This window comes from Nerophis ophidion, linkage group LG18, assembly GCF_033978795.1.
Source record: "Nerophis ophidion isolate RoL-2023_Sa linkage group LG18, RoL_Noph_v1.0, whole genome shotgun sequence".
In the NCBI taxonomy this organism is placed as follows: Eukaryota; Metazoa; Chordata; class Actinopteri; order Syngnathiformes; family Syngnathidae; genus Nerophis; species Nerophis ophidion.
Window position 1 is genome coordinate 49,028,017 of NC_084628.1, and position 26,964 is coordinate 49,054,980.

Here is a 26,964-nt window from a genome sequence, read left to right on the forward strand (position 1 = left end):
GATACCAAGTTAAGAGGGTGTAGGAATTCAACAACAACTTTTGTGACTAACTTCTGCTCTCCAGACACAACCAATGGGTGCTTGCAGAAAGTTCCAATGATTTTGAAGTTTCACTGATGAATCAGAGCTTGGACTATTATGTTAAAGATTTGAAGGATGGGAATTGTTGAACATTTTTGCAGCCACAACCTCTGTAAAATATGTGTTAATTAAGTTTTAGTGTAAAATATGACTTCCTTTGTCTGGTTTGCAGACACAAAGGCCGGCCCTGAGCGGACAGGCACACTGCTGCCCAGTACACTCTCCACCATCACCAACTGCTTTAAAGACCAACTGGATGATAAAGGGGGTAGGTGCATCAATATGACATACCGTGGTCACCTAACCCTCTGTATATTTGCTAAAATGGGTGTTTGGAAAAAGTAAGCTTTTTTGAATTCATGTTTTCACAAAAGTTGAATCATATTTAATTTGTCATACTTAAGGAATAATATCTAAACTACAGTTGTTTAGCACCATAACTCCTGTTTGCTAAGGCGGAGTTCACAGTGGTAGTTAATTATGATCGAGACCAAACATAAAGATTGTCATGGGATCAAAGCCTGCACAGTTAAAAAAAACAAAGCAAATACAGTAAGTACATGTTTGGGCAGTTTTTGTGAATTATGTGACGAAACTCAAGTATTCCAAAACACAATGCTGTCTGTTGGGTTGAATATTTTGCTTATTTTTATATTGTGGTACATTTACCTGCCCAGATTTCACATAACACTTGTAAATTATACTTTTTAAAGATGGCTGTTGCTGTGCACTGACTCATGAACACCACAAAGACAGCCCTGATGCTTGAAGAAATTACAAATCTGACCAGAAAGTATTCTTACAATTTAACAGACGTATAGCCTAACCTAACATCCACTGTAATGATACAAAGTACAATAGCGTATCTAGTCAATACTAATATGATTATATTGATATTTATCGTCACAAAATCTTTTATCCTTTTTTAAAAATTATTTTTTCATATTATGTTTATAAAGTCAGTAAATACGTCCCTGGACACATGAGAACTTTGATTATGACCATTGTATGATCCTTGAACTACTTGGTATCTGATGGATACCTACATTTGTGGTATCATCAAACACTAATGTAAAGTATCAAAGAAGAGAAGAATAAGTGATTATTAACAGAAGTGTAAATAGAACATGTTAAAAGAGAAAGTAAGCTGTAAAAGCAACAAGTAGATTAATCAATTTTTACAGTTTGTCCTTCATAATGTAGACAATATAATAGGTAGATAAATGACACAATATGTTACTGCACAATATGTTGTTTTGTTCAAATAAAGCCAATAGTGCCATTTTTTGTGGTCCCATTCATTTAGAAAAGTATCGAAATACATTTTGGTGCCGGTACTAAAATATCGGTATCGGGACAACTTTACTACCAACACATAACACGAGTTTAATGATTATTTCAGGAGCAAAATGTTTTTTATCCACAAACTCAAAAATGATTCGAACGAAAAATGCCAGCAGAATATTTTAGTATACCTTTTATCCTAGGAGTTGAATCTTTGCAGACACATGAATATGAAGTCTAAGAGAAAACGTTAAGATAGAAAAAAATATTTTTATGATTCAATTAGTGGGTGTGTTTATTCTGCAATATAGTACAGTCACAAATACTTTTTTTTTAAGTGCTTGCAAGTCTGCTTTCAGGGCAGGATTTCTGGTGAGCTGCCACAGATAGTGAAACTAAAGACGCTGCTCCTGCTCCATGCTGAGTTTCAAGTTCTATGTAGTGTTAGTCCTATTTCTATATTTTATCCTTTTGGGCTTCACTTCCAGCCGTGTAGGTGGAAAGAGGACATTAATTACGTTGTGACAAGCCTCACTTTTGCGATGGTGGAACGGGAGGTCAAGCATCCAGGGAAACAAACATTTGGACAAATGTTCACAAACAGACGCACACAGTTCATGGTCAATAAAGGTGGATTGATCCGTGCAGGATAATACCAAGCACCACTGCTTCTCTACTGTTTACTACTGCGCTAACTTCTAACAGTTTGATCAAGGTAAAAATGCTAACAGCTGATGACCGTGATGGAACTTCAATGATTTGCGATCACGATCATATAATTGCCCAGCCCTACTCTGCTCCAACACTCATTTTTGTTGTTCATCCTGCCTATATTCAGGTTCAAAAAGTTATGCTTGCAAATCATCATATGTCCAAATATATTTATCTTTTGTGAAGTCTGCCATGATCAGCAAACAGACAGGTTTGTTGACAGAAGTAGGAAGTGCATTGCTATGGGCACTAAAAAATGCAGCCAGCACTTTTTATATCTCTGCTGTAGGCCCAGACCTGAAAACCACCTGTCTTTTTCAGACTGTTTATCAGGGGAAAAATTGAAATGGAGAAATGTCAAATGTGTGCGCTCATGTGTTTGCTGTAGATATCGAGTTGGACAAGTTGGATGCAGAGATGATCAAACTGCTTGCATGGCAGAGGATCCAACAGCTATTCCCATTCAAAGACCCTGACACTCGTCCTACAGTTGCCAGTAATGCTTCCAAAACCCCCACGTCCCTCCCTGACTGTAACTTCAACATTGCTATTCATTCTAATTTCATTATGTTGGATTTCACCTAAATCTTCCAAAGTTTCACCTTTTTTTTTTTTTAGATCAGAAAAAGTTGCAGGCCAGAGCAATCTTCTACCCATTGACAGGAAAAGGGAAATCTGTCAGCATGTGCTATAGGACATTATACATAGGATCTGGTAAGACATTATGATGTGTACTCATCTACCTTTTCTATTTCTCTATAGTTGTCAATTGGTTGGAAATGCCAAATGTTTATGCTAATTACTTCATAAGCCATGTTTTCACCATGTACTTCAGCAGTTGATGAACAGTTCAGCGCATCATTGGAAAGCTTTCAAGCTACCTGTAGCTTGTGTCTTGCCAGAGGGTTCTAGAATCTACGTAGCATGACATGTGGCACTTTATTATGCACTGATATCAAGCAGCTGTTACACACAGGTCAAACACTTGACTTTTGAACAGTTTTTTCACCTAAACAATGGAAACCGACTTGCAGGTTCTATCCATCCATTTTCTACCGCTTGTCCTTTTTCAAAAAAGAGACTAGCAACTGGGAATCTGTTCTCACATTCACTTAAAATAGTTGTTGTAAAGACTTTGCTGGTTTACAAACATCACACGTCCAAGCCACAAAAATGTATCTGATGCAACAATGGCCAGCCCCACCAATCTATTGCGTGACAACTGCTGTTTTTAGGATGCAAGTCTAGGCATTACGTCAACCTCATTGAGACCAGGCAAGAAACATGATGTTGCTATGTTATAATCCCCACACTGTGCAGCAATGAAAACCTGTCACTGCCTCTGTGTGCGAGTGTACTTGAGATTCACTTGAAAATGAGGCTTTTTCGCTGTTGCAAGTGTTTTTATTATAATGTATTTGTTTTCGATATGCAGACTGAAATCATGGCAATCTCAAGTAGACAATAAAGTAAAGCTCAAATGAAACCCTTTCAAACAGAAAGATCACACAATTCACCTTTCTCTTGAACAGTACTCATGTAACATGGAATTAAAATTTGGCCATGCAAAATGTTTAAAAATGTTGAGCCAGAATGATTGCAGCATGTTTTATGTCCATGATGCTACATGCATACATTGCTACAACAATTAACTGATCATATCATCTCAATTATGATTAAAAAAGTTTCTACCAACTTAAAATAGTGAATAAATAGTAAAGATACAGAGGTTTGCATTATTCATCTCAGTTTTGTCTTCAATCAATAGTTAAAAAATTAAAGGTGACAAAGGAGTTAGGGAAATGAGTTTGCTCTCAAAATGTAGGTGTGATGTATAATAAGGGATCCATACCAATAAGAGGCAGAACACATGCTATTTTCCAAGATGTAGATGAAAACTTTTATTGTTTTGTTTTTAAAACAAAATGCAAATTTTGGATGCTAACTTTGTGTTTTTCTTCTGACAAAAAATCGTACTCAGGTTTTTGGGGTTGAAATGAACTATGGAAATAAATCTTAGAAAAATGAGTAGCTGTCTCCAAGCTGCAGCAGCATACCTGCATGCCAAGAGAGCCAGGTGGAGAATTGATGAAGAAATTTAAGAAAATCCTATTTTCAAATATTCTGTTGTGTGTATCTGACAGACGATCACATCACATGACTAATTTATATCCTCAGCGTGTTTGTATTGTACAATAACACAGAGACACATCAAAGTGTTTGTATGGAATATTCTTACAAAATGTGTGTAAATGTGTTGTATATAAATTGTGTAGTATTGCAACGTATTTCTTAAATGTGTGTTTACATTGCTGCAGCCCAATCAATCATGTTGATTCTGCAGCTCCATTTGTCTGATGAGAAAATACTGAAATGTTATTGACAGCTGCTTGTTGTGTGAACGCAAAACTAAATAGAACACCAAAACAGGAACTCAAGGTTTTTGGACAATTTTTAGAAAAACAGCTCATGTGATCATCCAGCTTTTTGTGTGTTGTAGCTCTTTATAACTATTTGTATGTACTTTTAATACTAAGTGACATTGTTCACTATTTGGCATAGTTGCTAATGCAAAACCGTTTCACCTGTTTTGAAGGTGCTGATATGGACGTGTGCCTTCCAAACTATGGTCATTGCAACTACATATCGGGGAAACATGCTTGTATATTCTTTGACGAGGTAAGGTTGTGGCAAGCAATGAAATTATTGTGCTTTATGTATTGGTTGATAAAAGTGCCTTGACTGGCCTGTTCGTAGAACACCAAACATTATGAGCTGCTAAACTACAGCGAGCATGGGTCCACAGTCGACAACGTTCTCTACTCTTGTGACTTCTCTGAAAAAACTTCACCATCTCCACCCAGTGGCTTGGTAACTAAAGTCCAAGGCATCATCAGTAAGTACATATAATAATATCACTAAATGCTTTTTTCTGGAGGACTGTAACATGAATAAGAGTGATGGTGCACTAGTTGCTATGGTGCGTTGTGTGGAGGCGGTTGTCAGAAACTCTCCGGTTCCGTCACTAAAGTTCCATTAAACATATCTGTTTAGTCTGCTGACCTTTGCAGTAACATATTGTGTCATTTATACACCTATTATTTTCTACATATTATGAGGGACAAACTGTAAAAATGATTATTAATCTGCTTGTTCATTTGCTGTTAATATATTTCTTATTTTCTGTTTTAACATGTTCTATCTACACTTCTGTCAAAACGTAATCATTTCTTATTCTTCTCTTCTTTGATACTTGACATTAGTTTTGGATGATACCACACATTTGGCCATCAATCCGATACCAAGTAGTTACAGGATGATACATTAGTCATATTCAAAGTCCTCATGTGTCCAGGAACGTATTTCCTGACTTTATAAACATAATATAAATAAAACAAAAGAAGATTTTTTCATGTTAAAAATATCGATGTAATCATAGTAGTATCGACTAAATACACTATTGTACGTGGTATCATTACAGTGGATGTTAGGTGTGGATCCACCCAGGGTTTTTGTTTATATTGTAGCGTCCTGGAAGAGACCAGTCTACATGTGCTTTGTGGAGTGGGAGAAGGCATTGGACCGTGTCCCTCTGGGAGTCCTGTGGGGAGTGCTCAGAGAGTATGGGGTACTGGACTGTCTTATTGTGGCGGTCCGCTCCCTGTATGATCAGTGTCAGAGCTTGGTCCGCATTGCCGGCAGTAAGTCGGACACGTTTCCAGTGAGGGTTGGACTCCACCAAGGCCACCCTTTGTCACCCATTCTGTTCAGAACTTTTATGGACAGAATTTCTAGGTGCAGTCAAGGCGTTGAGAGGATCTGGTTTGGTGGCTGCAGGATTAGGTCTCTGCTTTTTGCAGATGATGTGGTCCTGATGGCTTCATCTGACCGGGATCTTCAGCTCTCACTGGATCGGTTCGCAGCCGAGTGTGAAGCGACTGGGATGAGAATCAACACCTCCAAGTCCGAGTCCATGGTTCTCACCCGGAAAAGGGTGGAGTGCCATCTCCGGGTTGGGGAGGAGACCCTGCCCCAAGTGGAGGAGTTCAAGTACCTCAGAGTCTTGTTCACGAGTGAGGGAAGAGTGGATGGTGAGATCGACAGGCGGATTGGTGCGGCGTCTTCAGTAATGCGGACGTTGTATCGATCCGTTGTGATGAAGAAGGAGCTGAGCCAGAAGGCAAAGCTCTCAATTTACCGGTCGGTCTACGTTCCCATCCTCACCTATGGTCATGAGCTTTGGGTCATGACCGAAAGGACAAGATCACGGGTACAAGCGGCCCAAATGAGTTTCCTCCGCCGTGTGGCGGGTCTCTCCCTTAGAGATAGGGTGAGAAGCTCTGTCATCCGGGAGGAACTCAAAGTAAAGCCGCTGCTCCTCCACATGGAGAGGAGCCAAATGAGGTGGTTCAGGCATCTGGTCAGGATGCCACCTGAACGCCTCCCTAGGGAGGTGTTTAGGGCACGTCCGACCGGTAGGAGGCCACGGGGAAGACCCAGGAGACGTTGGGAAGACTATGTCTCCCGGCTGGCCTGGGAACACCTCGGGAGGAGCTGCACCAAGTGGCTGGGGAGAGGGAAGTCTGGGCTTCCTTGCTTAGGCTGCTGCCCCCGCGACCCCACCTCGGATAAGTGGAAGAAGATGGATGGATGGACGTCCCAGAAGAGTTGGTGCTGAAGGGAATTCTGGGAATTAGTTCTGTAGTGTTTATGTTGTGTTGTGGTGAAAATATTCTTCCAAAATGTGTTTGTCATTGTTTTAGTGTGGTTTCACCATATAGCACATATTTATGGCAGTGTTGGCATTGTTCATATGGCCACCCTTAGTGTGTTGAGTAAGTATGCCCTTCATTCGCTGGTGTGCAGTGTGTACAAAGTCAAGATGATTGCGTCATTAATTGGGCACAATGAAATCTTGGCTAGGCTTTGTTATTAATAGACTATATGATTTTTTACTTCAATGTTAAGTATAAACGGAGCAAAATCGTCACAAATCAATAAGAAAATAATAAGAGTGATTCTTCTAAAATGATTTTAAAGTTTGAACATTGCCATCAATGCCCTGAAGCACCTATGCTTGGCAGTGATGTGGTACTGATGAAGGGAAAGCTGAGCATAAAAGCAGTATCTCAGAAAATTAGAATATTAGTTACGACTAGAACCAAAAAATATTTTTTACAAATGTGGGCCAACTGAAAAGTATGAACATGGAAAGTTTCAGCATGTACGGCAATCAATACTTAGTTGCAGCTCCTTTTGCCTGAATTGCTGCAGCAATACATGGAGTCCAGCAGTCTGTTGCACCCTCAGGTGTTATGAGAGCCCAGCTTGCTTTAATAGTGGCCTTCAGCTCTTCAGCATTGTTGGCTCTGGCATCTGGCATCTTCCGCTTCACAATACCACATAGCTTTTCTATGGGGTTAAGGTCAGGTGAGTTTGCAGGCCAATCAAGAACAGGGATACCATGGTCCTTAAAGCAGGTACTGGTAGATTTGGCACTGTGTGCAGGTGCCAAGTCATGTTGGAAAATGAAATCTTCACCTCCATAAAATTGGTCGGCGGCAGGCAGCATAAAGTGTCGTAAAACTTCCTGGTAGACTGCTGCATTGACCCTAGACCTCAGGAAACACAGTGGACCAACACCAGCAGATGACATGGCACCCCAGACCATTACCCATTGTGGACATTTGACACTGGACTTCAGGCAACGTGGATTCTGTGCCTCTCCTGTCTTCCTCCAGACTCTGGGACCTTGATTTCCAAAGGAGCTACAAAATTTACTTTCATCTGAAAACATAACTTTGGACCACTCAGCAGCAGTCCAGTCCTTTTTGTCTTGAGCCCAGGCGAGACGCTTTTGACGTTGTCTCTTATTCAAGAGTGGCTTTACGCAAAGAATGCGACAGCTGAAGCCCATATCTTGCATACCTCGGTGCATGGTGGTTCTTGAAGCACTGACTCCAGCTGCAGTCCACTCTTTGTGGATCTCCCCCACATTTTTGAATTCGGTTTTGTTTGAGAATCCTCTCCAGGGCGCGGTTATCCCTCTTGCTTGTACACTTTTTTCTACCAAATCTTTGTCTTCCCTTGGCCTCTCTATTAATGTGTTTGGACACAGAGCTCTGGGAACATCCAACCTCTTTGGCAATGACCTTTTGTGTCTTGCTCTCCTTCTTTAAAGTATCAATGGTCATCTTTTGGACAGTTGTCAAGTCAGCAGTCTTCCCCATGGTTGTGTGTCATACAGAATCAAAACGAGAGACCATTTAAAGGCTTTTCCAGGTGTTTTGAGTTAGTTAGCTAATTAGAGTGTGGCACCAGGTGTCTTCAATATCTGACCTTTTCACCATATTCTAATTTTCTGAGATGTTGAATTTAGGGTTTTCATTGGTTGTCAGCTATAATCATCTCCTTTTTGGCAAAAAACCCTTGAAATGTATCAGTCTGTTTGGAATGAATGTATACATTCTACAAGTTTGACTTTCTAAATGGAATTAATGAAATAAATCCACTTTTTCATGATATTCTAATAATATGACCAGCAACGAGCTTCATCAAAAATGAAGCGAGACAGCACCAAAATCAGACATCAACATTACAGACTCAGATGTAATAAAAGAGCACAGAGACCCATTTCAAAGAAGAGTTTGCTTCATGACAAAAGTCTTTATAGTGTGTATTGCAGATAGATTGCTGCATATAATCATTGTGTTGACGAAAATACAAGTAAGTTACTATAGTTGGTATTAAAAGATGTATCTGTGTATGAAATATGAATACATGACTTTTAGAATAGAAAAAGAAATGCATTAGAAGTAGATGTATTCTATATCAATACAAGTCACACATCAGATTAAGGTCACAAGTTGGTGAACATTGCAGCAAAGCTCTCCAAAGAGAAAAAGGCCAAGGCTCTTGCTCATTTAGTGTTATGGTGAATTGTATGTTTGCTGTGGAAGGCCGTTTTTTGAAAATACTGCCTCCATTAGAGGGTTGAGGAAGCGAGCTGGAGGGATTATGTCTTGCAGCCTCCATGTTTTTGCAGTGGAAGTGGAAAAGATGACCACGGCTGTCCTCACAAAAGAAAGTATAGACTTCCTGTACTACTGTGCAGCTGTTTAGGTGGACAGCAGCCTTCCCCAAGAGGCTCAATTCCACCTTACAAAAGAAACACATTTACCATGGTTTGAGCGTACACCAAGTTTTGGGAATAAATTGAGGCAATTCTTTATTTGTATCTTTAAATTTACTCTGTGAATGGTTAAAGGCACTTTTTCCTACTCGTCTCTGCATCCTGGTGGCTCATTCCCAACAGATCATGACATGTTTGGCCCCATGGTGCAGTCCTCATGTATTCATTGTTGGGCCACTCTACTCCTGAATGATCCACAGGACAAGTGTGGGCTAAGCAAGATGCTGGAAGTGTTCATTTCCACTAAGACTGCTGTGCTGTGTGCAGGTCGTAGCAGAAAAAAGGTGGACGGCCAGGCTCCCAGGTCTGTTCTCCCAGCTGGCGGGGTGATGAGCAGCCACCCACAGGGCGGAGTGGATCAGTGGTGCAGCTGCAAGGCCAGCAGCTCCAGCCTGATTGGCAGCAGTGGAGCAGGCTGGGAGGGAACGGCCATGCTCCACCACGGCAGCTACATCAAACTCGGCTGCCTGCAGTTTGTCTTCAGCATCACAGAGTTTGCAAGTAAGCAGCCCAAGGAGGAAGAGGCAGCGAGCACTATGCCTCCGCAGGAAATGGTGACACTCCTCTCCAGCGCTGCACCGTAACTGAAACGTCATGAAGGGAAGGAAACACACTAGTTTTTCATAGGTCATTGTTAATATCTACTATGGTTTATATCTCTGCATGAAGTATTAATGACAATCTCTTTTATTTTCAAATGACTGACATCAGCTGTCTGTTCACTTTGAGCAAATATTTTCATTCTAATAGCCTGTGTTCATGGTTATACTACGTATTCTTGTCCGTTTAACACAAATGTCGCATATTGTACTTTTGACTTGTATGCATTTTTATTTTTGCTGCTTTTGCACCACCGGTAGCTCTATTTCTATAACATACTGTACATGATGCTCATAAACCATGTATATATTCTGTAAATGTGTATAATTCCTCTCAATTGGAGAAATATTGCATTTTGTGTAGATTTGTCATGGGGAGGCGGGGGGGGGGGGGGGGGTCATGGAATTTGTGATACCGTGTAGAGTACCAGATATTTTGTGATAAAACTTGTTAAGTCTGTCCCATGCCGCTGTAGCTTCATCTTTAAATAGCGTACGCTTTAGCATCTTGTATTTGTCTGTACCTGCTCGGCTCTTCTGGAAATACAGAAAGCTTTTCTAAGACTACATCGCCCTCTTTTCAACATTCCTTTGCAGATCAGAGAGTGGTTGAAGGTGCATCACAGTTGACACTAAACCAGTCTTAGTACAGTTTGTCTGGGCAAGTGGGAACCCAAAATGGACAACAGGTAACAGCCATCACCAAGCTGTAGTCCACCCACTGAAAGTGATGGCTCTAACCAGACTGTAGCTTGCTTGATGTGTGTGTCACTTTAAGACAAAAACCATGTGGCAGACATACCTGCTTTTTATCAGGAAGTGTGGAAAACTTTGACTATATACACAGAAGACCTATGTCTCTCATAATGTTCACAAGTTTGTCTAAATCTGTGTTAGTGAGCATTTCTTCTCTGCCAAGATAACCCATCACACCTCCCAGGTGTGGAATATCGCACAGGTGTGCTTTAGGCTGCCACAATAAAAGGCCACTGTGAAATGTGCAGTTTTATCACACAGCACAATGCCGCACGTCACAAGTTTTGGCATGCTGACTGCAGGAATGTCCACCAGAGCTGTTGCCCATGAATTCAATGTTCATTTCTCTAGCATAAGGCTGTCTCCAAAGGTGTTTCAGAGAATTTGTCAGTACATCCAACCGGCTTCCACATCCAGCAGGTGCACCTCAATGATCATTTGAGACCAGCCACCCAGACAGCTGCTGCAACAATTGGGGGGTCTTAACCTGACTGCTATTCATCGTCGTAGTAACCAACCTTAGTGGGCAAATGCTCACATTCGATGTCCTAACGCACACCTGTGCAATAATCACGCAGCATCTTGATATGCCACACCTGTGAGGTGGGGTGGATTGTCTTCGCAAAGAAGAAATGCTCACTGACACAGATTTACACTGACTTGTGAACAATAATTGAGATGAATAGGTCTTAGTATAAGTTTCAGATCTTCAAGTTCAACTCATGAAAAATGGGAGAAAAAATAGAAGTGTTGTGTTTATATTTTGTTCAGTAAATTATACATTTTTTTCAATATCTGACTGTTCAATAGTTTGTCATCAAGCCCAGTAAGCTGTTGATGAATCCCCAATTTTAGCAGTTGTGCTTCATTATTAACACATGCATCAAAATCTAGCTTTGGTTGAAAATGTTTACCAGACTTGTGTTATGTGTCACATGACACAGGTGTCATTACAACGTGATGCTCACCTCAATGTTTGTCTAGTTTGCAGGTCCTTCATGTTGCCGTCTCCATCAAAAGTGTACGTCCACTCGTAAAGAACGTGAGGTCATGGCTGTCTTGACTTTACAATCATTTCTACAAGTCTTATGTTTTGGTGATGTAGTGATTGGAGCACATACTTGTTGCTCACAAAAACATTCATGAAGTTTGCTTCTTTTATGAATTTATTATGGCTCTATTGAAAATGTGAGCAAACTTTTGGTAGTCATCCACAAGCTTCTGTGCACATTTTTCACCACTAAATTGCTGCAGTTCAGCTAAATGTGTTGCTTTTCTGACATGGACTTGTTTCTTCAGCATTGTCCACACCTTTAAGTCAGGACTTTGGAAGGCCATTCTAAAACCTTCATTCTAGTCTGATTTAGCCATTCCTTGACCACTTTTGAGGTGTGTTTTGGGGTCATTGTCCTGTTGGAACACCCAACTGTGCCCAAGACCCAACCTCCCCCCTGATGATTTTAGCTTGTCCTGAACAATTTGGAGCTAATCCTCCTTTTTCTTTGTCCCATTTAAAGCAGCAGTTCCATTGGCAGCAAAACAGGCCCAGAGCATAATACTACCACCACTATGCTTGACAGTAGGTGTGGTGTTCTTGGGATTAAAGGCCTCACCTTTTCTCCTCCAAACATATTGCTGGGTATTGTGGCCAAACAGCTCCATTTTTGTTTCATCTGACAACAGAACTTTCCTCCAGAAGGTCTTATCTTTGTCCAAGTGATGTCAGATGGAACAAAAATGGAGCTGTTTGACCACAACAGTGTGTATTACACAACATCAATGTTACGGATGGTAAGTAAGTTCATACAATCATCAACACAAAATGTGTTGGCTTGATCTTGTATTCAGTGAATGTTCTCGCATGAGTTCTCTGATTTCTGAAATTCTATTGCTCCATTGTCCTAAAAGTAGACCGTATCAGCTAAACAAAATATGGATCCCCTTCCTAAAAACATGGATACAAACTAATTATCCATCCTGGTAGCTGTTGACAGTTTTAATTCTTTGTGAGTTTGCGTCCCTGACATGCACTCAACGACTGTTGCTTCCACACGACAGATGGACGAGATGCTGGACATTTACTGACTGACGTTACATGGAGGTTCTTCTTTCTCTATGATCCAACTAATACAACTTTTTGATTGTCAATTTGTCAGCAATATAGAATAAGCGGTAGGAAATGGATGGATGGATGGATAGACTCACTGATGCTGATGATTCCAAGTCCATCACTAAGTTCTCTGATCTACACAGCAGGACCTGGAGTCTGGCAGATGTGACCTGTGACGTCATCATTGGACCAAAACCACCAGCTGAGAGCCCTGAAAAACAACAGCAGCCTCGACGTTTGGTTCCATAATCTTCTTGTGGTTATTTGTCGCTATTGTCAAATGTGTAGCGTGCTATATAGATATCAATTATTATTAGATGTATATTTAGAAAACTAAGTGTGTGTTGTGGTTGTGCGGTACCATTACTAGTATAGTATTATGGGACTCTGAAAAGTTGTAATGGCCATTGGGGTCCATGGATGTGTGTGTGTATCTATATAATAATAATAATAATGAAATTTAACTTGTGCTCAGCTGGGAAAAGAAGTGTATAAAAATATATATATACTTACTATGACATCCATGTACCTAATACTATGAACTTAATTTGGTGATAACAGCATCCGGTAGTATCAGACCGGGCAGAAGCGGAAATTAACGTCAGACATCACCTGGAGCACCTGTCAGCCACAGCCTTTTTGCTATGGAGCTACTTCATAGAAGGGACTACCATATCTGCTGAATCCCTTTGACCCTCCCCTGTAGCGTCCCAGAAGAGTCAGTGTTGCAAGGGATTCTGGGTATTTGTTGTGTTACGGTGCAGATGTTCTCCCCAAATGTGTTTGTCATTTTTGTTTGGTGTGGGTTCACAGTGTGGTGCATATTTGTAACAGTGTTAAAGTTGTTTATACAACCACCCTCAGTGTGACCTGTATGGCTGTTGATCAAGTATGGTTTGCAGTCACTTTTGTGATTCTACAGTAGTGATGGGATCAGCAGTTCTTTTGACTGCACTGAATCACTAGAATAAGTTCCTTAAATTGATTCGTTTAAAACATTTGTTCACCGAATCACTTGTGCAGCATCAGTTCTGTGTGCAGGTCGGCCAATCATGAGTCAGTCAGAAACAGCTTCCCCAGCGGCAGATCTCGCTGTGTGTCAGTCGGCCAACGACACAAGCCCTCAGCACCCAATGAACGACGCGCCTCAATGTGACGTCATCCTCCGCGACACACTCACTTCTCTGTGTCAGCAGGTTCATGAATCACGAGTCCTGATTCTGAATGAGTGAGTGAGTGCAGCGCCAACCTGAATCATGTCTTCAGCGACTAGCAGTCACTTCTTGTAGGTTGGTGAAGCCAGCCTGAATCACTCAGCTACAGTTCTGTGGGCCAGAGGTCAATCACTCTCTGCAAAAACTAATATTACATTAAGAAACCCTTAACAAATGCCAACATAAACACTAAATGTTCTGTAGCAAAGAAAATGTCAACTTAAATATGCAAACAAAAAGAAAATAAATACCTTCAAAATAGAACAAATAAATTAAGAGCCAGAAATGCCAACATAAAAACCAAATTTTCTGTAGCCTACCTTTAAAAATACAACACAGAAAAAATCAACTTAAATGTGCAAACAAAAAGAAAATAAATAGGCTACCTTACATAAAACAAAACAAATATTAAACCAAGTGCCAGAAATGTTAATATAAAAGCTAAAAATAATCCACTTTTGGCACAGCAGCGGATTCACAACAATTTGATACCACTAAATATTGTCCTCACCAGGTTAGTAGCGACACCACTAGTACTACTAGCCCCGCCCATCAGTATCAACACCACTAGTACTACTAGCCCCGCCCATCAGTATCAACACCACTACTACTACTAGCCCCGCCCATCAGTATCAACACCACTAGTACTACTAGCCCCGCCCATCAGTATCAACACCACTAGTACTACTAGCCCCGCCCATCAGTATCAACACCACTAGTACTACTAGCCCCGCCCATCAGTATCAACACCACTAGTACTACTAGCCCCGCCCATCAGTATCAACACCACTAGTACTACTAGCCCCGCCCACCAGTATGGACACCACTATATATAGTCCTACTAGCCCCGCCCATCAGCCAGAGAGAAGAGGGTCCAAGGGTCCAGGTGACTAGTGACACACAGGCGGCCATGATGGAGGTGTATGAGTGCATCGTGGTGGGCGCCGGCGTGCAAGGATCCTTCACTGCTTACCAGCTGGCCAAAAGGAAGAAGAAATGTCTTCTTCTTGAGCAGGTGTGACACTCTCTGCAAACACTGCAACTTGACACTCTCTCTCTCTCTCTCTCTCTCTCTCTCTCTCTCTCTCTCTCTCTCTCTCTCTCTCTCTCTCTCTGGCCACTTCTGCCTGCGAGAAAAGAAGCAGAACTAAGGTGAAAGTCAACATCCGGCCATTAAAGAAAAATAGATTGACTTGTAAATGTGTGCTTTGTACTCACACTTCATGTCACTAACTTAGCTGCTGTACTACTGACTGTTACGTCATAGGCGTACTACTGACTGTTACGTCATAGGAGTACTAGTGACTGTTACGTCATAGGCGTACTAGTGACTGTTACGTCATAGGCGTACTACTGACTGTTACGTCATCAGTGTACTAGTGACTGTTACGTCATCGGTGTACTAGTGACCATGTTATGTCATAGGCGTACTAGTGACTGTTACGTCACAAGTGTACTAGTGACTGTTACGTCATCGGTGTACTAGTGACCATGTTACGTCATAGGCGTACTAGTGACTGTTACGTCACAAGTGTACTAGTGACTGTTACGTCATCGGTGTACTAGTGACCATGTTACGCCATAGGCGTACTAGTGACTGTAAAGCGCTATATAAATATAATTCACTTCACTTTACGTCATCGGTGTACTAGTGACCATGTTACGTCATAGGTGTACTAGTGACTGTTATGTCACAAGTGTACTAGTGACTGTTACGTCATCAGTGTACTAGTGACTGTTATGTCATCAGTGTACTAGTGACCATGTTACGTCATAGGTGTACTAGTGACTGTTATGTCACAACTGTACTAGTGACTGTTACGTCATCAGTGTACTAGTGACTGTTACGTCATCAGTGTACTAGTGACCATGTTACGTCATAGGCGTACTTGTGACTGTTACGTCACAAGTGTACTAGTGACTGTTACGTCATCAGTGTACTAGTGACCATGTTACGTCATCAGTGTACTAGTGACCATGTTACGTCATAGGCGTACTAGTGACTGTTACGTCACAAGTGTACTAGTGACTGTTACGTCATCGGTGTACTAGTGACCATGTTACGTCATCGGTGTACTAGTGGCCATGTTACGTCATAGGCGTACTAGTGACTGTTACGTCACAAGTGTAGTAGTGACTGTTACGTCATCGGTGTACTAGTGACCATGTTACGTCATAGGCGTACTAGTGACTGTTACGTCACAAGTGTACTAGTGACTGTTACGTCACAAGTGTACTATTGACTGTTACGTCATCGGTGTACTAGTGACCATGTTACATCATAGGCGTACTAGTGACTGTTACGTCACAAGTGTACTAGTGACTGTTACGTCATCGATGGACTAGTGACTGTTACGTCATTGGTGTACTAGTGACCATGTTACGTCACAAGTGTACTAGTGACTGTTACGTCACAAGTGTACTAGTGACTGTTACGTCATCAGTGTACTAGTGACTGTTACGTCATCGGTGTACTAGTGACCATGTTACGTCATAGGCGTACTAGTGACTGTTACGTCGCAAGTGTACTAGTGACTGTTACGTCATCGATGGACTAGTGACTGTTGCGTCATCGGTGTACTAGTGACCATGTTACGTCATAGGCGTGCTAGTGACTGTTACGTCACAAGTGTACTATTGACTGTTACGTCATCGGTGTACTAGTGACCATGTTACGTCACAAGTGTACTAGTGACTGTTACGTCACAAGTGTACTAGTGACTGTTACGTCATCAGTGTACTAGTGACTGTTACGTCATCGGTGTACTAGTGACCATGTTACATCATAGGCGTACTAGTGACTGTTACGTCACAAGTGTACTAGTGACTGTTACGTCATCGATGGACTAGTGACTGTTACGTCATTGGTGTACTAGTGACCATGTTACGTCATAGGCGTGCTAGTGACTGTTACGTCACAAGTGTACTAGTGACTGTTACGTCACAAGTGTACTACTGACTGTTACGTCACAAGCGTACTACTGACTGTTACGTCATCGGTGTACTAGTGACCATGTTACATAACTGCTCCTTGGCGACCAAATAGAAACATGTTCAAATGACATTGACATCATTTACGTTAAGCAAAATAAAAGATTCTCATCCCAGGCAACATTTTGCCTGCAGGTTGGAACTTATTTCAAGCGCACATGCCAGAGCTCTTAAAGGGGCAGTACACTTACTTGAAAAATAACACCTGCCTGTCGTTCACATGCCAGAGCTCTTAAAGGGGCAGTACACTTACTTGAAAAATAACACCTGCCTGTCGTTCACATGCCAGAGCTCTTAAAGGGGCAGTACACTTACTTGAAAAATAACACCTGCCTGTCGTTCACAATCATTATGAAATAACACATGACCATGGATGTTATTTTGGATTTATTTGCATTCTAAATATTCAATAATTGCGATCCAAAGTCCTCTTACAATCCCTCCATCCATCCATTTTCTACCGCTTATTCCCTTTGGAGTCGCAGGGGGCGCTGGTGCGCCTCTCAGCTACAATCGGGCGAAAAGCAGTGTCGCCATCTCATCGCAGTCCTCTTACAATGAACTGTGCGATTCCGACTGAAAAAATATTTAAAAAACATCTAAGCACCTCAATTGAGGTTGTATATACATGATGTAAGTATATATATGTAGTATCTAGTAACATTCATAATAACATGTAATATATACATGATGTAAGTATATATATGTAGTATCTAGTAACATTCATAATAACATGTAATATATACATGATGTAAGTATATATGTAGTATCTAGTAACATTCATAATAACATGTAATATATACATGATGTAAGTATATATGTAGTATCTAGTAACATTCATAATAACATGTAATATATACATGATGTAAGTATATATGTAGTATCTAGTAACATTCATAATAACATGTAATATATACATGATGTAAGTATATATGTAGTATCTAGTAACATTCATAATAACATGTAATATATACATGATTTAAGTATATATGTAGTATCTAGTAACATTCATAATAACATGTAATATATACATGATGTAAGTATATATGTAGTATCTAGTAACATTCATAATAACATGTAATACATACATGATATAAGTATATATGTAGTATCTAGTAACATTCATAATAACATGTAATATATACATGATGTAAGTATATATGTAATATCTAGTAACATTCATAATAACATGTAATATATACATGATGTAAGTATATATGTCATGTAGCAAAAAAATGTTTTATTTTTTTTCTTTGTCATGAAAAAGGCAGGTTTTTTACACCCCCCCTCTAGGGGACCGAAAGCAATGGATGTGGAGCGGGTCTAACATGATACTGTGAAAGTTCAATCCATAGTGGCTCCAACACAGCCGCCAGAGTTCAGTTCAAGCGGATCCAAGACAGCAGCGAGAGTCCCGTCCACAGGAAACCATCTCAAGCGGATCAGCAGCGTAGAGACGTCCCCAACCGATACAGGCGAGCGGTCCATCCTGGGTCCCGACGAGCGGTCCATCCTGGGTCTCGACTCTGGACAGCCAGTACTTCATCCATGGTCATCGGACCGGGGACATAGGAGAAAGAAAAGAAGCGGCAGATCAACTGGTCTAAAAAGTAGGTCTATTTAAAGGCTAGAGTATACAGATGAGTTTTAAGGTGAGACTTAAATGCTTCTACTTGGTATCGACATGATCCATACCTAAATGTGTGGTATCATCCAAAACTAATGTCAAGTATCAAAGAAGAGAAGAATAAGTGATTATTACATTTGAACAAAAGTGTAGATAGAACATGTTAAAACAGAAAATAAGCAGATATTAAAAGTAAATGAACAAGTAGATGAATAATCAATTTTTACAGTTTGTCCCTCATAATGTGTATGAAATAATAGGTGTATAAATGACACAATATGTTAGTGCAGACTAATTAGGAGTCTTTGTTTGTTTACTTCCTACTAAAAGACAAGTTGTGTAGTATGTTCAACATTTTATTGAAGGACTAAATTGCAATAATAAACATATCTTTCATGTACCCTAAGATCTTGTCTTACGATAATAACATATTTGTGGTCCCCTTTATTTAGAGAAGTATCATAGTATCAAAATACATTTTGGTAGTGGTACCAAAATATTGGTATCTGGACAACCCTAGTAGGAACCAGAAAACAATGGCACTAAGTGGAGGAATCCTTGTCACCATGACAACAAGTGCAGAATAAAGTGGCTGCAAGAAGGCGAGCAAAAAGTTGAGCAGAAAAAGTAAAGTAAAAAATGAGAAAATAATTGTGGTTTAGCAGGAGGAAGGTTGGTGTGGTCTGGGTCAGAGGTCAGCAACCTTTTTGGAAGCAAGAACTACTCTTGGGTACTGATTCATGCCAAGGGCTACCAGTTTGATACACACTTCAATCAATTGCCAGAAATAGCCAATTTAATAAATATATATATATATATATATACATATATATATATACATATATATATATATATATATATATATAAAAGGGTATTTCTGTCTGTCATTCCGTGGTACATTTTTTTTCCTTCAACGGATGTTTTTTTTGTAGAGAATAAATAATGAAAAAAAAACTTAATTGAACGGTTTAAAAGAGAAGAAAACACGAAAAAAATGAAAATTTAATTTTTAAACATAGTTTATCTTCAATTTCAACTCTTTAAAATTCAAAATTCAACCCCAAAAAATGAAGAGAAAAACCAGCTAATTCGAATCTTTTTGAAAAAATAAAGAAATTAATTTACAAAACATCATTAGTAATTTTTCCTGATTAAGATTAATTTTAGAATTTTGATGACATGTTTTAAATAGGTTAAAATCCCATCTGCACTTTGTTAGAATATATAACAAATTGGACCAAGCTATATTTCTAACAAAGCCAAATCATTATTTCTTCTAGATTTTCCAGAACAAAAATTTTAAAAGAAATTCAAAAGACTTTGAAATAAGATTTAAATTTGATTCTACAGATTTTCTAGATTTGCCAGAATAATTTTTTGGAATTTTAATCAAAATAGGTTTGAAGAAATATTTCACAAATATTCTTCGTCGAAAAAACAGAAGCTAAAATGAAGAATTAAAATAAAATGTATTTATTATTCTTTACGATAAAAAAAAAATACTGAACATTGATTTAAATTGTCAGGAAAGAAGAGGAAGGAATTTAAAAAGTTTATGTGTTTAAAAATCCTAAAATCATTTTTAAGGTTGAATTTTTTTTCTCTAAAATTATCTTTCTGAAAGTTATAAGAAGCAAAGTAAAAAAAATTAATGAATTTATTTGAACTAGTGAAGACCAAGTCTTTAAAATATTTTCTTGGATTTTCAAATTCTATTTGAGTTTTGTCTCTCTTAGAATTAAAAATGCCGAACAAAGCGAGACCAGCTTGCTAGTAAATAAATCAAGAAATAGAGGCAGCTCACTGGTAAGTGCTGCTATTTATATATAGGGACGGCGTGGCGCAGTGGGGAGAGTGGCCGTGCGCAACCCGAGTGTCCCTGGTTCAATTCCCACCTAGTACCAACCTCGTCACGTCCGTTGTGTCCTGAGCAAGACACTTCACCCTTGCTCCTGATGGGTGCTGGTTGGCGCCTTGCATGGCAGCTCCCTCCATCAGTGTGTGAATGTGTGTTTGAATGGGTAAATGAGGAAGTAGTGTCAAAGCGCTTTGAGTACCTTGAAGGTAGAAAAGCGCTATTCAAGTACAACCCATTTATCATTTATTTATTTATTTGAGCTATTTTTAGAACAGGCCAGCGGGCGACTCATCTGGTCCTTACGGGCGACCTGGTGCCCGCGTTGGTGACCCCTGGTCTGGTTTAACGCAGGGAGTGAAGGACAGAAGCAGGTGTGTGAGTAGTGATGGCTGGCAGGTGTGCTGCAGCCTTCTTTGGTTGCCGTGACAACAAAAGCGAGAACAGAGGTGGTCTAGAGAAGCTCACTGCAGAAAAAGAGCAATGTGACGCAGTTTGAGTTCACATTTTGGGGACTGATGCATGTCTCAAATAGTCAACAGCAGGCAGCAGTTGGTAAGAAACGTTGATTTTGCATAATAGGAACGTAAGATGTTTGTGGAACTGAAAAGTAGTAGTAGTTCTTGTTTGTGGAGCTGAACAGTAGTAGTAGTTCCTGTTTGTGGAGCTGAACAGTAGTAATAGTTCCTGTTTGTGGAGCTGAACAGTAGTAGTAGTTCCTGTTTGTGGAGCTGAACAGTAGTAGTAGTTCCTGTTTGTGGAGCTGAACAGTAGTAATAGTTCCTGTTTGTGGAGCTGAACAGTAGTAGTAGTTCCTGTTTGTGGAGCTGAACAGTAGTAGTAGTTCCTGTTTGTAGAGCTGAACAGTAGTAGTAGTTCCTGTTTGTGGAGCTGAACAGTAATAATAGTTCCTGTTTGTGGAGCTGAACAGTAGTAGTAGTTCCTGTTTGTGGAGCTGAACAGTAGTAGTAGTTCCTGTTTGTGGAGCTGAACAGTAGTAGTAGTTCCTGTTTGTGGAGCTGAACAGTAATAGTAGTTCCTGTTTGTGGAGCTGAACAGTAGTAGTAGTTCCTGTTTGTGGAGCTGAACAGTAGTAGTAGTTCCTGTTTGTGGAGCTGAACAGTAATAATAGTTCCTGTTTGTGGAGCTGAACAGTAGTAGTAGTTCCTGTTTGTGGAGCTGAACAGTAGTAGTAGTTCCTGTTTGTGGAGCTGAACAGTAGTAGTAGTTCCTGTTTGTGGAGCTGAACAGTAATAGTAGTTCCTGTTTGTGGAGCTGAACAGTAGTAGTAGTTCCTGTTTGTGGAGCTGAACAGTAGTAGTAGTTCCTGTTTGTGGAGCTGAACAGTAGTAGTAGTTCCTGTTTGTGGAGCTGAACAGTAGTAGTAGTTCCTGTTTGTGGAGCTGAACAGTAGTAGTAGTTCCTGTTTGTGGAGCTGAACAGTAGTAGTAGTTCCTGTTTGCTTCCAAAACCTCTCTAGAGGACCTTGAAGTACAGTAAGGGAACAGAATGCAAAACATAAAACTTCTTAGCTTTTGTAAATAATTTGACAAAAGCCCTTGGCTGAGATGATGTCAGCAACAGAACAAGACACAACATGTACTACAATCATGTACTACAATCATGTACTACAATCATGTACTACAATCCACTATTATGATCCTACTTATTTCTTCCCTTTTAGTTCACTCTACCTCACACCAGAGGAAGCTCCCACGGTCAAAGCCGCATCATCCGCAAGGCGTACCAGCAGGACTTTTACACTCACATGATGGCCGAGGGATATGAGATGTGGGCCGAGCTGGAGAGGGAGGCTGGAGTCACGCTCTTCAGGTACAGTATGCACACAATGTACAGTATGCAGACAATGTACAGTATGCAGAGCAGCCATACAACCACACAATTTACAGTATGCAGAGCAACCATACAACCACACAATGTACAGTATGCAGAGCAGCCATACAACCACACAATGTACAGTATGCAGACAATGTACAGTATGCAGACAATGTACAGTATGCAGAGCAGCCATACAACCAGACAATGTACAGTATGCAGACAATGTACAGTATGCAGAGCAGCCATACAACCACACAATGTACAGTATGCAGACAATGTACAGTATGCAGAGCAGCCATACAACCACACAATGTACAGTATGCAGACAATGTACAGTATGCAGACAATGTACAGTATGCAGAGCAGCCATACAACCAGACAATGTACAGTATGCAGAGCAGCCATACAACCACACAATGTACAGTATGCAGACAATGTACAGTATGCAGAGCAGCCATACAACCACACAATGTACAGTATGCAGACAATGTACAGTATGCAGAGCAGCCATACAACCACACAATGTACAGTATGCAGAGCAGCCATACAACCACACAATGTACAGTATGCAGACAATGTACAGTATGCAGAGCAGCCATACAACCAGACAATGTACAGTATGCAGACAATGTACAGTATGCAGAGCAGCCATACAACCACACAATGTACAGTATGCAGACAATGTACAGTATGCAGAGCAGCCATACAACCACACAATGTACAGTATGCAGACAATGTACAGTATGCAGACAATGTACAGTATGCAGAGCAGCCATACAACCAGACAATGTACAGTATGCAGACAATGTACAGTATGCAGAGCAGCCATACAACCACACAATGTACAGTATGCAGACAATGTACAGTATGCAGAGCAGCCATACAACCAGACAATGTACAGTATGCAGACAATGTACAGTATGCAGAGCAGCCATACAACCACACAATGTACAGTATGCAGACAATGTACAGTATGCAGAGCAGCCATACAACCACACAATGTACAGTATGCAGACAATGTACAGTATGCAGACAATGTACAGTATGCAGAGCAGCCATACAACCAGACAATGTACAGTATGCAGACAATGTACAGTATGCAGAGCAGCCATACAACCACACAATGTACAGTATGCAGACAATGTACAGTATGCAGAGCAGCCATACAACCACACAATGTACAGTATGCAGACAATGTACAGTATGCAGAGCAGCCATACAACCACACAATGTACAGTATGCAGACAATGTAAAGTATGCAGACAATGTACAGTATGCAGAGCAGCCATACAACCACACAATGTACAGTATGCAGACAATGTACAGTATGCAGACAATGTACAGTATGCAGACAATGTAAAGTATGCAGACAATGTACAGTATGCAGAGCAGCCATACAACCAGACAATGTACAGTATGCAGACAATGTACAGTATGCAGACAATGTAAAGTATGCAGACAATGTACAGTATGCAGAGCAGCCATACAACCACACAATGTACAGTATGCAGACAATGTACAGTATGCAGACAATGTACAGTATGCAGACAATGTAAAGTATGCAGACAATGTACAGTATGCAGAGCAGCCATACAACCAGACAATGTACAGTATGCAGACAATGTACAGTATGCAGACAATGTAAAGTATGCAGACAATGTACAGTATGCAGAGCAGCCATACAACCACACAATGTACAGTATGCAGACAATGTACAGTATGCAGACAATGTACAGTATGCAGACAATGTACAGTAAGCAGACAATGTACAGTATGCAGAGCAGCCATAGACAACAACATTTACTGTACATGTAATCATCTACAGTAACATGTTCCCGCAGGCGAACAGGACTTCTGGTGATGGGACCCGAGAAGAGTGAGAGCTACACTGGCTTTAAGGACAGCTTGGAGAAGAACAAAGTTCCTATGGTGGTCCTGACTCCAGAGAACTTCCAGCAACACATCCCTAATGTCATCCTGGCTGAGGGCGATGGTGCCTTTGTGGACACCACAGCTGGAGTCTTGTATGCAGACCGGGCACTCAAGGCCGTGCAGGTAATAAAACAACCTACAGATCAGTCATGAAAGGAAGGTTCAAAACCTGCAAGTTTTTTACTGAAGGGGGTTGACATTCACTCGGTCAGTGACTCGCCAAATGAAGAGAATAAAGCAGGTCATCCATGATAAATGATGCCCGTGTCAGTCTAACTGCATTGTTTTTGTATTAGTCGCAGAGAAACTGCAACAAATATGTTTCTAGATTCTAATCAACTTGTATTTCCACTTCCTGCTCCAGCTTAATATCTCCCTTTGTTAGTTTATGGGTTGTTGCTAAGGGTGCTTGACGACCACTCAGTCAGTACCTGCCGAGCTGGGTGTTTTATTATTGGTTTTGTAGGACACAACCAGACCTGTTCATCACTCTACTGTGCAGTGCATGCACACCTCCTCTCTCTCTCTCTCTCTCTCTCTCTCTCTCTCTCTCTCTCTATCTTCTGGCCCACTCACTCACTGACATTACTCAGCTAACACACACACACACACACACACACACACACAGTACACTACTCTCATCACTTAACCAGCTCCCCTGTTGTGGACATGTACAAAACATATTTTCCGCACTATAAGGCACATAGAATAGACGCTACAGTAGAGGCTGGGGTTACATTATGCATCCTTTAGATGGCGCTGCACTAAAGGGAATGTCAACAAAACAGTCAGATAGGTCAGTCCAACTTTATGAATAGATTACAAACCAGTGTTCACTCCCAAAATGAACAAACAGCTGTTTTATTATTTTCCCCGATTCAATAAACAGGTAAAAAAGAGTCTGATACTGTTAGGTAAAATCAAAGGTTAGTGCAATCACAATATAGTAACACTGGAAATAGTGCAAAGCAATAATATATCAATAAGTCAAGGTTGCTCCAAGGTTCATGTCACACAACACAACACACAAAATAAACATGTAAAGATCACTTTATGAACTTATTCCTCATCCACCAATCCCTCTAATTCTTCTTCTTCAGTGTCGGAATCAAACAGTCGGGCGAATACGACATCCAACATCTCGTCCAAGTCCTCATTAAAGGAGTCAGTGTCGCTGCTGTTAATGTTCGATTCTCTGGCTGCTGCTCTATTCCCGTCTTCTACTGTGTGACTGATCATCTTCACTTGGAACTCTGCACGCCTCCCGCTGTCATATATCCCAGCATGCACTGCACACTTCTTCTTCTACCAGGGACAATGAGGTTGGCGGCTGCTTACTGTAGTTGTGAGACCTCTTGTGTCATGTTTGATTCCAACACTGAAGAAGAAGAATTAGAGGGATTGGTGGATGAGGAATAACTTCATAAAGTGAGCTTTACATGTTTATGTTGTGTGTTGTGTTGTGTGACATGAACCTTTGAACAAGGTTGACTTATTGATATATTATTACTTTGCAGTATTTGGAGAGGTGGTTAATGGAGTCAGTGTCGCTGCTGTTGTCGAGCAGTTCAGTGACAATTCCTGCTTTCCTGAAATCATGTCTCTCATTAGGAGCCATTTTGGGCTCCAAACATAAACCCACAAATGGAAATGAAACAGCAGGGCCTGGCACAGTCATATATCCCAGCATGCACCGCACACTTCTTCTCCGGAGGGGGGAAATGAAGTCAGCGGCTGCTTACCGTAGTTGTGAGACCTGTTGTGGCTCAATATTGTTGTGGCTCTGCGTCACCCGGGTGACACAGAGTACACTGATGGTTGTGATATAAACAATTTTAACACTCTTAGTAATATCCGCCACACTGTGAAGCCACACCAAACAAGAATGACAAACACATTTCGGGAGAACATCCTCCCAGTAACACAACATAAATGCAACACAACAAATACCCTGAATCCTTTGCATCCATGAAACTTCCTGACTATTTTATACACCCCGCTAGCAGCAAAGGTGGGCGGGGTTGTAAAATATATTCATGTGCCATGGATGCAAAGGATTCTGGGTATAAATATATATATATATATATATATATATATATATATATATATATTGTCATGTATTTGTCTTTTTGATCATGTCTTGTTTGGCTATGTTCTGTTGACCTGTGGACTCTTTAAGTTCCTGTTTTTTTTCACTTCCTTGTTTTGTCGCCATGGTTACACATTGTGTCAACAAAGGCAGTATTCAAGCTCGTCTTTGCCAGTCAGTCGCCCTGGCATCATTGTGTTCGTTCCATGCTCTGTTCTTGCCACAGTAAGTCATACTCGTTTTTCATGCCAAAGTTCATGCTGTTCTTTTCAAGTCACAGTAAGTGTTGTTTGCGTTATGTTCATAGTTTATGTTAAAGTGTTAGTTTTATTTCTTTAGCCAAGTTGTGCCTTCGCAGTGAGCGCTTTTTGTTTGTACCTTTTTTAGTCACAATTAAATCATGTTTTTACCTAAACGCCATGTCCCGAGTAGTCCGTCTGCTTTCCTGGGAGAACGAACCCGCAACATCTGTGTTGATGCAGGATACAAATGTATCCTGCATCAACACAGATGTTGCTTTATAGTACAGGCTGCTAATCTCATGAGGGTGGAAGTCATCAGCAGTCATCATTCAAGCCAATAATAACAACAACAACATATTGTTGAGAGAAGGGCCCGCCCACAAGCTGGAAGTAGACCCCTAAGCACAAAAGTATTTCTTGTTGTGTATGTGCTTGATGAGCA

General features: G+C 40.6%; 2 protein-coding genes across 3 annotated transcripts in view; both read left to right on the forward strand.

Moving 5' to 3' along the window:
• The window catches only part of LOC133537295 (PHD finger protein 12-like), a 44,653-nt gene extending 34,467 nt beyond the window's left edge, over positions 1 to 10,186 (forward strand). The window contains exons 10-15 of one of the 2 annotated variants that reach the window (XM_061878300.1): positions 254 to 349; positions 2,465 to 2,572; positions 2,695 to 2,790; positions 4,673 to 4,755; positions 4,834 to 4,972; positions 9,536 to 10,186. In XM_061878300.1, coding sequence (XP_061734284.1) covers positions 254 to 349; positions 2,465 to 2,572; positions 2,695 to 2,790; positions 4,673 to 4,755; positions 4,834 to 4,972; positions 9,536 to 9,852 — 839 coding nt within the window. In that variant the 3' untranslated portion in view covers positions 9,853 to 10,186. Of the gene's footprint in view, positions 1 to 253; positions 350 to 2,464; positions 2,609 to 2,694; positions 2,791 to 4,672; positions 4,756 to 4,833; positions 4,973 to 9,535 lie in introns of both variants that reach the window. The other variant, XM_061878299.1, reaches the window with a different exon arrangement.
• Positions 10,187 to 14,808: 4,622 nt separating this feature from the next.
• Positions 14,809 to 26,964, forward strand: part of pipox (pipecolic acid oxidase) — a 58,087-nt gene continuing 45,931 nt past the window's right edge. The window contains exons 1-3 of the mRNA XM_061878301.1: positions 14,809 to 14,962; positions 22,105 to 22,253; positions 24,101 to 24,314. Of these exons, the coding sequence (XP_061734285.1) occupies positions 14,858 to 14,962; positions 22,105 to 22,253; positions 24,101 to 24,314 (468 nt within the window). The 5' untranslated portion in view covers positions 14,809 to 14,857. The remainder of the gene's footprint in view (positions 14,963 to 22,104; positions 22,254 to 24,100; positions 24,315 to 26,964) is intronic.